We start from the raw sequence: 12,500 nt of genomic DNA on the forward strand, positions 1-12,500 counted from the left end.
GTCACGTGCGCCGAATACAACAGTGAAATGCTGAATACAACAGGTGTAGTAGACCTCACAGTGAAATGTTGAATACAACAGGTGTAGTAGACCTTACAGTGAAATGCTGAATACAACAGGTGTAGTAGACCTCACAGTGAAATGCTGAATACAACAGGTGTAGTAGACCTTACAGTGAAATGCTAAATACAACAGGTGTAGTAGACCTTACAGTGAAATGCTGAATACAACAGGTGTAGTAGACCTTACAGTGAAATGCTGAATACAACAGGTGTAGTAGACCTTACAGTGAAATGCTGAGTACAACAGGTGTAGTAGACCTCACAGTGAAATGTTGAGTACAACAGGTGTAGTAGACCTCACTGTGAAATGCTGAATACAACAGGTGTAGTAGACCTCACAGTGAAATGTTGAATACAACAGGTGTAGTAGACCTTACAGTGAAATGCTGAATACAACAGGTGTAGTAGACCTCACAGTGAAATGCTGAATACAACAGGTGTAGTAGACCTTACAGTGAAATGCTAAATACAACAGGTGTAGTAGACCTTACAGTGAAATGCTGAATACAACAGGTGTAGTAGACCTTACAGTGAAATGCTGAATACAACAGGTGTAGTAGACCTTACAGTGAAATGCTGAGTACAACAGGTGTAGTAGACCTCACAGTGAAATGCTGAATACAACAGGTGTAGTAGACCTCACAGTGAAATGCTGAATACAACAGGTGTAGTAGACCTCACAGTGAAATGCTGAATACAACAGGTGTAGTAGACCTTACAGTGAAATGCTGAATACAACAGGTGTAGTAGACCTCACAGTGAAATGCTGAATACAACAGGTGTAGTAGACCTCACAGTGAAATGCTGAATACACCAGTTGTAGTAGACCTTACAGTGAAATGCTGAATACAACAGGTGTAGTAGACCTTACAGTGAAATGCTGAATACAACAGGTGTAGTAGACCTTACAGTGAAATGCTGAATACAACAGGTGTAGTAGACCTCACAGTGAAATGCTGAATACAACAGGTGTAGTAGACCTCACAGTGAAATGCTGAATACAACAGGTGTAGTAGACCTTACAGTGAAATGCTGAATACAACAGGTGTAGTAGACCTCACAGTGAAATGCTGAATACAACAGGTGTAGTTAACCCTGGAACCAGAAAGGGTTAGGATTAGGGGTTAACCCTGGAACCAGAAAGGGTTCTCCTATGGGGACAGTCAAATAACCCTAACCTAAATCTAACGTAACCCTAACCCAACGTAACCCTAATGTAACCCTAACCCTAACCTAATGTAACCCTAACGTAACACTGAATTTAACGTAACCCTAACCTAACGTAACCCTAATGTAACCATAACCCTAACCCTAACCCTATCCTAACCTAACCCTAATGTAAACCTAACCTAACCCTAACGTAACCCTAACCCTAACGCGTAACCCCGGTTAGGCGTAACCTAACCCTAACACTAACCTAACCCTGGAACCTAACCCTAACGTAACCCTAACCCTAACGTAACCCTTACGTAACCCTAACGTAACCCTAACACTAACGCTAACACTAACCCTAACACTAACCCTACCCCTGGCGTAACACTGGCCTGCATGGCCCTGGCCTGGCCTGGCACTGGCCTGGCCCTGGCCTGCCCTGGCCTGGCCTGGCCTGGCCTGGCCTGGCACTGGCCTGGCCTGGCCTGGCAGTAGACTGGCTGGCCTGGCTGGCACTGGCCTGGCCTGGCACTGGCCTGGCCTGGCCTGGCCTGGCCTGGCCTGGCCTGGCCTGGCCTGGCCTGGCCCTGGCCTGGCCCTGGCCTGGCCTGGCCTGGCCTGGCCCTGGCCTGGCCTGGCACTGGCCTGGCCTGGCCTGGCCTGGCCTGGCCCTGGCCCTGGCCTGGCCTGGCCTGGCCTGGCCCTGGCCTGGCCTGGCCTGGCCTGGCCTGGCCTGGCCTGGCCTGGCCTGGCTGGCCTGGCCTGGCCTGGCCTGGCCTGGCCTGGCCTGGCCTGGCCTGGCCTGGCCTGGCCTGGCCTGGCCTGGCCTGGCCTGGCCTGGCCTGGCCTGGCCTGGCCTGGCCTGGCCTGGCCTGGCCTGGCCTGGCCTGGCCTGGCCTGGCCTGGCCCTGGCCTGGCCTGGCCTGGCCTGGCCTGGCCTGGCCTGGCCTGGCCTGGCCTGGCCTGGCCTGGCCTGGCCTGGCCTGGCCTGGCCTGGCCTGGCCTGGCCTGGCCTGGCCTGGCCTGGCCTGGCCTGGCCTGGCCTGGCCTGGCCTGGCCTGGCCTGGCCTGGCCTGGCCTGGCCTGGCCTGGCCTGGCCTGGCCTGGCCTGGCCTGGCCTGGCCTGGCCTGGCCTGGCCCTGGCCTGGCCTGGCCTGGCCTGGCCTGGCCTGGCCTGGCCCTGGCCTGGCCTGGCCTGGCCTGGCCTGGCCTGGCCTGGCCTGGCCTGGCCTGGCCTGGCCTGGCCTGGCCTGGCCTGGCCTGGCCTGGCCTGGCCTGGCCTGGCCTGGCCTGGCCTGGCCTGGCCTGGCCTGGCCTGGCCTGGCCTGGCCTGGCCTGGCTGGCCTGGCCTGGCCTGGCCCTGGCCTGGCCCTGGCCTGGCCTGGCCTGGCCTGGCCTGGCCTGGCCTGGCCTGGCCTGGCCTGGCCTGGCCTGGCCTGGCCTGGCCCTGGCCTGGCCTGGCCTGGCCTGGCCTGGCCTGGCCTGGCCTGGCCTGGCCTGGCCTGGCCTGGCCTGGCCTGGCCTGGCCTGGCCTGGCCTGGCCTGGCCTGGCCTGGCCTGGCCTGGCCTGGCCTGGCCTGGCCTGGCCTGGCCTGGCCTGGCCTGGCCTGGCCTGGCCTGGCCTGGCCTGGGCCTGGCCTGGCCTGGCCTGGCCTGGCCTGGCCTGGCCTGGCCTGGCCTGGCCTGGCCTGGCCTGGCCTGGCCTGGCCTGGCCTGGCCTGGCCTGGCCTGGCCTGGCCTGGCCTGGCCTGGCCTGGCCTGGCCTGGCCTGGCCTGGCCTGGCCCTGGCCTGGCCTGGCCTGGCCTGGCCTGGCCTGGCCTGGCCTGGCCTGGCCTGGCCTGGCCTGGCCTGGCCTGGCCTGGCCTGGCCTGGCCTGGCCTGGCCTGGCCTGGCCTGGCCTGGCCTGGCCTGGCCTGGCCTGGCCTGGCCCTGGCCTGGCCTGGCCTGGCCTGGCCTGGCCCTGGCCTGGCCTGGCCTGGCTGGCCTGGCCTGGCCTGGCCTGGCCTGGCCTGGCCTGGCCTGGCCTGGCCTGGCCCTGGCCTGGCCTGGCCTGGCCTGGCCTGGCCTGGCCTGGCCTGGCCTGGCCTGGCCTGGCCTGGCCTGGCCTGGCCTGGCCTGGCCTGGCCTGGCCTGGCCTGGCCTGGCCTGGCCTGGCCTGGCCCTGGCCTGGCCTGGCCTGGCCTGGCCTGGCCTGGCCTGGCCTGGCCTGGCCTGGCCTGGCCTGGCCTGGCCTGGCCTGGCCTGGCCTGGCCTGGCCTGGCCTGGCCTGGCCTGGCCTGGCCTGGCCTGGCCTGGCCTGGCCTGGCCTGGCCTGGCCTGGCCTGGCCTGGCCTGGCCTGGCCTGGCCTGGCCTGGCCTGGCCTGGCCTGGCCTGGCCTGGCCTGGCCTGGCCTGGCCTGGCCTGGCCTGGCCTGGCCTGGCCTGGCCTGGCCTGGCCTGGCCTGGCCTGGCCTGGCCTGGCCTGGCCTGGCCTGGCCTGGCCTGGCCTGGCCTGGCCTGGCCTGGCCCTGGCCTGGCCTGGCCTGGCCTGGCCTGGCCTGGCCTGGCCCTGGCCTGGCCTGGCCTGGCCTGGCCTGGCCTGGCCTGGCCTGGCTGGCCTGGCCTGGCCTGGCCTGGCCTGGCCTGGCCTGGCCTGGCCTGGCCTGGCCTGGCCTGGCCTGGCCTGGCCTGGCCTGGCCTGGCCTGGCCTGGCCTGGCCTGGCCTGGCCCTGGCCTGGCCTGGCCTGGCCTGGCCTGGCCTGGCCTGGCCTGGCCTGGCCTGGCCTGGCCTGGCCTGGCCTGGCCTGGCCTGGCCTGGCCTGGCCTGGCCTGGCCTGGCCTGGCCTGGCCTGGCCTGGCCTGGCCTGGCCTGGCCTGGCCTGGCCTGGCCTGGCCTGGCCTGGCCTGGCCTGGCCTGGCCTGGCCTGGCCTGGCCTGGCCTGGCCTGGCCCTGGCCTGGCCTGGCCTGGCCTGGCCTGGCCTGGCCTGGCCTGGCCTGGCCTGGCCTGGCCTGGCCTGGCCTGGCCTGGCCTGGCCTGGCCTGGCCTGGCTGGCCTGGCCTGGCCTGGCCTGGCCTGGCCTGGCCTGGCCTGGCCTGGCCTGGCCTGGCCTGGCCTGGCCTGGCCTGGCCTGGCCTGGCCTGGCCTGGCCTGGCCTGGCCTGGCCTGGCCTGGCCTGGCCTGGCCTGGCCTGGCCTGGCCCTGGCCTGGCCTGGCCTGGCCTGGCCTGGCCTGGCCTGGCCTGGCCCTGGCCTGGCCTGGCCTGGCCTGGCCTGGCCTGGCCTGGCCTGGCCTGGCCTGGCCTGGCCTGGCCTGGCCTGGCCTGGCCTGGCCCTGGCCTGGCCTGGCCTGGCCTGGCCTGGCCTGGCCTGGCCTGGCCTGGCCTGGCCTGGCCCTGGCCTGGCCTGGCCTGGCCTGGCCTGGCCTGGCCTGGCCTGGCCTGGCCTGGCCTGGCCTGGCCTGGCCTGGCCTGGCCTGGCCTGGCCTGGCCTGGCCTGGCCTGGCCTGGCCTGGCCTGGCCTGGCCTGGCCTGGCCTGGCCTGGCCTGGCCTGGCCTGGCCTGGCCTGGCCTGGCCTGGCCTGGCCTGGCCTGGCCTGGCCTGGCCTGGCCTGGCCTGGCCTGGCCTGGCCTGGCCTGGCCTGGCCTGGCCTGGCCTGGCCTGGCCTGGCCTGGCCTGGCCTGGCCTGGCCTGGCCTGGCCTGGCCTGGCCTGGCCTGGCCTGGCCTGGCCTGGCCTGGCCTGGCCTGGCCTGGCCTGGCCTGGCCTGGCCTGGCCTGGCCTGGCCTGGCCTGGCCTGGCCTGGCCTGGCCTGGCCTGGCCTGGCCTGGCCTGGCCTGGCCTGGCCTGGCCTGGCCTGGCCTGGCCTGGCCTGGCCTGGCCTGGCCTGGCCTGGCCTGGCCTGGCCTGGCCTGGCCTGGCCTGGCCTGGCCCTGGCCTGGCCTGGCCTGGCCTGGCCTGGCCTGGCCTGGCCTGGCCTGGCCTGGCCTGGCCTGGCCTGGCCTGGCCTGGCCCTGGCCTGGCCTGGCCTGGCCTGGCCTGGCCCTGGCCTGGCCTGGCCTGGCCTGGCCTGGCCTGGCCTGGCCTGGCCTGGCCTGGCCCTGGCCTGGCCTGGCCTGGCCTGGCCTGGCCTGGCCTGGCCTGGCCTGGCCTGGCCTGGCCTGGCCTGGCCTGGCCTGGCCTGGCCTGGCCTGGCCTGGCCTGGCCTGGCCCTGGCCTGGCCTGGCCTGGCCTGGCCCTGGCCTGGCCTGGCCTGGCCTGGCCTGGCCTGGCCTGGCCTGGCCTGGCCTGGCCTGGCCTGGCCTGGCCTGGCCTGGCCTGGCCTGGCCTGGCCTGGCCTGGCCTGGCCTGGCCTGGCCTGGCCTGGCCTGGCCTGGCCTGGCCTGGCCTGGCCTGGCCTGGCCTGGCCTGGCCTGGCCTGGCCTGGCCTGGCCTGGCCTGGCCTGGCCTGGCCTGGCCTGGCCTGGCCTGGCCTGGCCTGGCCTGGCCTGGCCTGGCCTGGCCTGGCCTGGCCTGGCCTGGCCTGGCCTGGCCTGGCCTGGCCTGGCCTGGCCTGGCCCCTGGCCTGGCCTGGCCTGGCCTGGCCTGGCCTGGCCTGGCCTGGCCTGGCCTGGCCTGGCCTGGCCTGGCCTGGCCTGGCCTGGCCTGGCCTGGCCTGGCCTGGCCTGGCCTGGCCTGGCCTGGCCTGGCCTGGCCTGGCCTGGCCTGGCCTGGCCTGGCCTGGCCTGGCCTGGCCTGGCCTGGCCTGGCCTGGCCTGGCCTGGCCTGGCCTGGCCTGGCCTGGCCTGGCCTGGCCTGGCCTGGCCTGGCCTGGCCTGGCCTGGCCTGGCCTGGCCTGGCCTGGCCTGGCCTGGCCTGGCCTGGCCTGGCCTGGCCTGGCCTGGCCTGGCCTGGCCTGGCCTGGCCTGGCCTGGCTGGCCTGGCCTGGCCTGGCCTGGCCTGGCCTGGCCTGGCCTGGCCTGGCCTGGCCTGCTGGCCTGGCCTGGCCTGGCCTGGCCTGGCCTGGCCTGGCCTGGCCTGGCCCTGGCCTGGCCTGGCCTGGCCTGGCCCTGGCCTGCCCCCAGCCAGAGCAGCCCCCAGCCCCCAACGCCCCTGCCCTCCACCGCCGCTCCGTGCTGCCCCCGGCCCGGGTCTCTCCCACAGGTAAGCTCTACCCCCCCACACCAAATCCTCCACCCATCCTGTGTGTGTAACATGACTCTGTAGTCTGTATATCTCAGAGTCTAGGTGGTGTTAACAGGACTCTGTAGTCTGGATATCTCAGAGTCTAGGTGGTGTTAACAGGACTCTGTAGTCTGGATATCTCAGAGTCTAGGTGGTGTTAACAGGACTCTGTAGTCTGGATATCTCTCTCTCTCTCTCTCTCCTCTCTCTCCTCTTCCTCTCTCCTCTCTCTCCTCTTCCTCTCTCCTCTATCTCTCTCTCTCTCCTCTCTCTCCTCTTCCTCTCTCCTCTCTCTCTCTCAATTCAATTCAATTCAATTCAAGGGGCTTTATTGGCATGGGAAACATGTGTTAACATTGCCAAAGCAAGTAAGGTAAACAATAAAAATTAACAGTAGACATCACACATACAGAAGTTTCAAAACAATAAAGACATTGAAAATGTCATATTATATATATATACAGTGTTTTTACAAGGTACGAATTTGAAAGGACACAGGATAAAATAAATAAGCATAGATATGGGTTGTATTTACAATGGTGCGTGTTCTTCACTGGTTGCCCTTTTCTCGTGGCAACAGGTCACAAATCTTGCTGCTCTGATGGCACACTGTGGAATTTCACCCAGTAGATATGGGAGTTTTTCAAAATTGGATTTGGTTTCGAATTCTTTGTGGATCTGTGTAATCTGAGGGAAATATGTCTCTCTAATATGGTCATACATTGGGCAGGAGGTTAGGAAGTGCAGCTCAGTTTCCACCTCATTTTGTGGGCAGTGAGCACATAGCCTGTCTTCTCTTGAGAGCCATGTCTGCCTACGGCGGCCTTTCTCAATAGCAAGGCTATGCTCGCTGAGTCTGTACATAGTCAAAGCTTTCCTTAATTTTGGGTCAGTCACAGTGGTCAGGTATTATGCTGCTGTGTACTCTCTGTGTAGGGCCAAATAGCATTCTAGTTTGCTCTGTTTTTTTGTTATTTCTTTCCAATGTGTCAAGTAATTATCTTTTTGTTTTCTCATGATTTGGTTGGGTCTAATTGTGCTGCTGTCATGGGGCTCTGTGGGGTGTGTTTGTGACCAGAGCCCCAGGACCAGCTTGCTTAGGGGACTCTTCTCCAGGTTCATCTCTCTGTAGGTGATGGCTTTGTTGTGGAAGGTTTGGGAATCGCTTCCTTTTAGGTGGTTATAGAATTTAACAGCTCTTTTCTGGATTTTGATAATTAGTGGGTATCGGCCTAATTCTGCTCTGCATGCATTATTTGGTGTTCTACGTTGTACACTGAGGATATTTTTGCAGAATTCTGCATGCAGAGTCTCAATTTGGTGTTTGTCCCATTTTGTGAAGTCTTGGTTGGTGTGCGGACCCCAGACCTCACAACCATAAAGGGCAATGGGCTCTATGACTGATTCAATTATTTTTAGCCAAATCCTAATTGGTATGTTGAGATATATGTTCCTTTTGATGGCATAGAATGCCCTTCTTGCCTTGTCTCTCAGATCGTTCACAGCTTTGTGGAAGTTACCTGTGGCGCTGATGTTTAGGCCAAGTTATGTATAGTTTTTTTGTGTGCTCTAGGGCAACAGTGTCTAGATGGAATTTGTATTTGTGGTCCTGGTGACTGGACCTTTTTTGGAACACCATTATTTTGGTCTTACTGAGATTTACTGTCAGGGCCCAGGTCTGACAGAATCTGTGCATAAGATCTAGGTGCTGCTGTAGGCCCTCCTTGGTTGGTGACAGAAGCACCAGATCATCAGCAAACAGCAGACATTTGACTTCAGATTCTAGTAGGGTGAGGCCGGGTGCTGCAGACTTTTCTAGGGCCCGCACCAGTTCGTTGATATATATGTTGAAGAGGGTGGGGCTTAAGCTGCATCCCTGTCTAACCCCACGACCCTGTGTGAAGAAATTTGTGTGTTTTTTGCCAATTTTAACCGCACACTTGTTGTTTGTGTACATGGATTTTATGATGTCGTATGTTTTACCCCCAACACCACTTTCCATCAGTTTGTATAGCAGACCCTCATGCCAAATTGAGTCGAAGGCTTTTTTGAAATCAACAAAGCATGAGAAGACTTTGCCTTTGTTTTGGTTTGTTTGGTTGTCAATTAGGGTGTGCAGGGTGAATACATGGTCTGTTGTACGGTAATTTGGTAAAAAGCCAATTTGACATTTGCTCAGTACATTGTTTTCATTGAGGAAGTGTACGAGTCTGCTGTTAATGATAATGCAGAGGATTTTCCCAAGGTTACTGTTGACGCATATTCCACGGTAGTTATTGGGGTCGAATTTGTCTCCATTTTTGTGGATTGGGGTGATCAGTCCTTGATTCCAAATATTGGGGAAGATGCCAGAGCTAAGGATGATGTTAAAGAGTTTTAGTATAGCCAATTGGAATTTGTTGTCTGTATATTTGATCATTTCATTGAGGATACCATCAACACCACAGGCCTTTTTGGGTTGGAGGGTTTTTATTTTGTCCTGTAACTCATTCAAATGTAATTGGAGAATCCAGTGGGTTCTGGTAGTCTTTAATAGTTGATTCTAAGATCTGTATTTGATCATGTATATGTTTTTGCTCTTTATTCTTTGTTATAGAGCCAAAAAGATTGGAGAAGTGGTTTATCCATACATCTCCATTTTGGATAGATAATTCTTCGTGTTGTTGTTTGTTTAGTGTTTTCCAATTTTCCCAGAAGTGGTTAGAGTCAATGGATTCTTCAATTACATTGAGCTGATTTCTGACATGCTGTTCCTTCTTTTTCCGTAGTGTATTTCTGTATTGTTTTAGTGATTCACCATAGTGAAGGCGTAGACTCAGGTTTTCCGGGTCTCTATGTTTTTGGTTGGACAGGTTTCTCAATTTCTTTCTTAGATTTTTGCATTCTTCATCAAACCATTTGTCATTGTTGTTAATTTTCTTCGGTTTTCTATTTGAGATTTTTAGATTTGATAGGGAAGCTGAGAGGTCAAATATACTGTTAAGATTTTCTACTGCCAAGTTTACACCTTCACGATTACAGTGGAACGTTTTACCCAGGAAATTGTCTAAAAGGGATTGAATTTGTTGTTGCCTAATTGTTTTTTGGTAGGTTTCCAAACTGCATTCCTTCCATCTATAGCATTTCTTAATGTTACTCAGTTCCTTTGGCTTTGATGCCTCATGATTGAGTATTGCTCTGTTTAGGTAGACTGTGATTTTGCTGTGGTCTGATAGGGGTGTCAGTGGGCTGACTGTGAACGCTCTGAGAGACTCGGGGTTGAGGTCAGTGATAAAGTAGTCTACAGTACTACTGCCAAGAGATGCGCTATAGGTGTACCTACCATAGGAGTCCCCTCGAAGCCTACCATTGACTATGTACATACCCAGCGTGCGACAGAGCTGCAGGAGTTGTGACCCGTTTTTGTTGGTTATGTTGTCATAGTTGTGCCTAGGGGGGCATACGGGGGAGGGAATGCTGTCACCTCCAGGCAGGTGTTTGTCCCCCTGTGTGCTGAGGGTGTCAGGTTCTTGTCCCGTTCTTGCATTTAGGTCGCCACATGTCCCTGGGCCTGGAAATTATTGATTTCCCCCTCTAGGATGGAGAAGCTGTCTTCATTAAAATATGGGGATTCTAGTGGGGGGATATAGGTAGCAAGCAGGAGGACATTTTTCTCTGTTAGGATAATTTCCTTTTGAATTTCTAGCCAAATGTAGAATGTTCCTGTTTTGATTAATTTAATGGAGTGAGTTAGGTCTGCTCTATACCAAATTAGCATACCCCCTGAGTCCCTTCCCTGTTTCACACCTGGTAGTTTGGTGGATGGGACTATCAGCTCTCTATAACCTAGAGGGCATCCAGTGGGTCTGTCTCCTCTATACCAGGTTTCTTGCAGGATCTCTCTCTCTCTAGTTCTATGACTCTCTTTCTCTCTCTAGTTCTATGCCTATCTCTCTCTCCTCTCTCTCTCTCTCTCTCTCCTCTCTCTCTCTCTCTCTCTCTCTCTCTCTCTCTCTCTCTCTCTCTCTCTCTCTCATAGTTCTGACTCTCTCTCTCTCATAGTTCTGACTCTCTCTCTCTCCTCTCTCCTCTCTCTCTCACTCATCTCTCTCTATCCTCTCTCTCTCTCTCCTTTCTCTCTCTCTCCTCTCTCTCTTTCCCTCTCTCTCTCTCTCTCTCTCTCTAGTTCTATGAATCTCTTTCTCTCTCTAGTTCTATGCCTATCTCTCTCTCCTCTCTCTCTCTCTCTCTCTTTCTCCTCTCTCTCTCTCTCTCCCTCTCTCTCTCTCTCCTCTCCCTCTCCCCTCTCTCTCTCCTTTCTAGCTCTCTCTCTCTCTCCTTTCTAGCTCTCTCTCTCTCTCTCTCTCCTCTCTCTCACTCATCTCTCTCTCCCTCTCTCTCTTTCTCTCTCTCTCTCTCTCTCTCTCGCTCGTTCTATGCCTCTCCTTCTCTTTCCTCTCTCTCTCTCTCTCTCTCTCTAGTTCTATGCCTATCTCTCTCTCTTTCTCTCTCTCTCTCTCTCTCTCTGTCTCTCTCTCTCTCCTCTCTCTCAATTCAATTCAATTCAATTCAATTCAAGGGGCTTTATTGGCATGGGAAACATGTGTTAACATTGCCAAAGCAAGTAAGGTATATAATATATAAAGTGAAATAAACAATAAAAAATAACAGTAGACATCACACATACAGAAGTTTCAAAACAATAAAGACATTACAAATGTCATATTATATATATATATATATATACAGTGTTTTTACAATGTGCAAATGGTAAAGGACACAAGATAAAATAAATAAGCATAGATATGTGTTGTATTTACAATGGTGCGTGTTCTTCACTGGTTGCCCTTTTCTCGTGGCAACAGGTCACAAATCTTGCTGCTCTGATGGCACACTGTGGAATTTCACCCAGTAGATATGGGAGTTTTTCAAAATTGGATTTGTTTTCGAATTCTTTGTGGATCTGTGTAATCTGAGGGAAATATGTCTCTCTAATATGGTCATACATTGGGCAGGAGGTTAGGAAGTGCAGCTCAGTTTCCACCTCATTTTGTGGGCAGTGAGCACATAGCCTGTCTTCTCTTGAGCCATGTCTACCTACGGCGGCCTTTCTCAATAGCAAGGCTATGCTCGCTGAGTCTGTACATAGTCAAAGCTTTCCTTAATTTTGGGTCAGTCACAGTGGTCAGGTATTCTGCCGCTGTGTACTCTCTGTGTAGGGCCAAATAGCATTCTAGTTTGCTCTGTTTTTTTGTTAATTCTTTCCAGTGTGTCAAGTAATTATCTTTTTGTTTTCTCATGATTTGGTTGGGTCTAATTGTGCTGCTGTCATGGGGCTCTGTAGGGTGTGTTTGTGAACAGAGCCCCAGGACCAGCTTGCTTAGGGGACTCTTCTCCAGGTTCATCTCTCTCTCTCTCTCTCTCTCTCAAATTCAAATTTCAAATTCAAGCTGCTTTATTGGCATGAAAAACATTGTGTCAATATTGCCAAAGCAACAATGTATAAAATATACATTGTAACAAAATTATAAATGATAGCAAATATAAAATGGTAGTAAATAATAATACAAAATTAAATACAAAAATATTAACAATAAAATGGTAACAGTCAATAGTAGAAATGTCTCTCTCTCCCCTCTCTCTCTCTCCTTTCTCTCCTCTCTCTCTCTCACTCATCTCTCTCTCTCCTCTCTCCTTTCTCTCTCTCTCCCCTCTCTCTCTCTCTCTCTCTCTCTCTCTCGTTCTGTGCCTCCCTGTCTCTCTCTCTCTAGTTCTATGCCTATCTCTCTCGCTCCCCTCTCTCTCCCTCTCTCTTCTCTCTCTCTCTTCTCTCTCTCTTCTCTCTTCTTCTCTCTTCTCTCTCTCACACACACACACACACACACACACACACACACACACACACACACACACACACACACACACACACACACACACACACACACACACACACACACACACACACACACACACACACACACACACACACACACACACACACACACACACACACACACACACACACACATACCTGGGTTTCCTGACGCAATAGAACCAATGGCATAGTCCAGAAAAGTACAAACCCCGCCCATCTGCTGAATCGAACGCTCGAAAGTGTCTGAAAGAAAACAAACGCTGTTTAAACCCACGTTATTCACAGCTCTACC

At 56.5% G+C, this 12,500-nt stretch overlaps 1 protein-coding gene across 1 annotated transcript in view; it reads left to right on the top strand.

Annotated features, from left to right (window-relative positions):
* mtus2b (microtubule associated tumor suppressor candidate 2b) overlaps positions 1-12,500 on the top strand; it is a 100,646-nt gene that overhangs the window by 30,560 nt on the left and 57,586 nt on the right. The window contains 2 exon segments of the mRNA XM_064985591.1: positions 6,255-6,291; positions 6,294-6,333. Of these exon segments, the coding sequence (XP_064841663.1) occupies positions 6,255-6,291; positions 6,294-6,333 (77 nt within the window).

This window comes from Oncorhynchus masou, chromosome 13 (genome assembly GCF_036934945.1).
Source record: "Oncorhynchus masou masou isolate Uvic2021 chromosome 13, UVic_Omas_1.1, whole genome shotgun sequence".
NCBI lineage: Eukaryota > Metazoa > Chordata > Actinopteri > Salmoniformes > Salmonidae > Oncorhynchus > Oncorhynchus masou.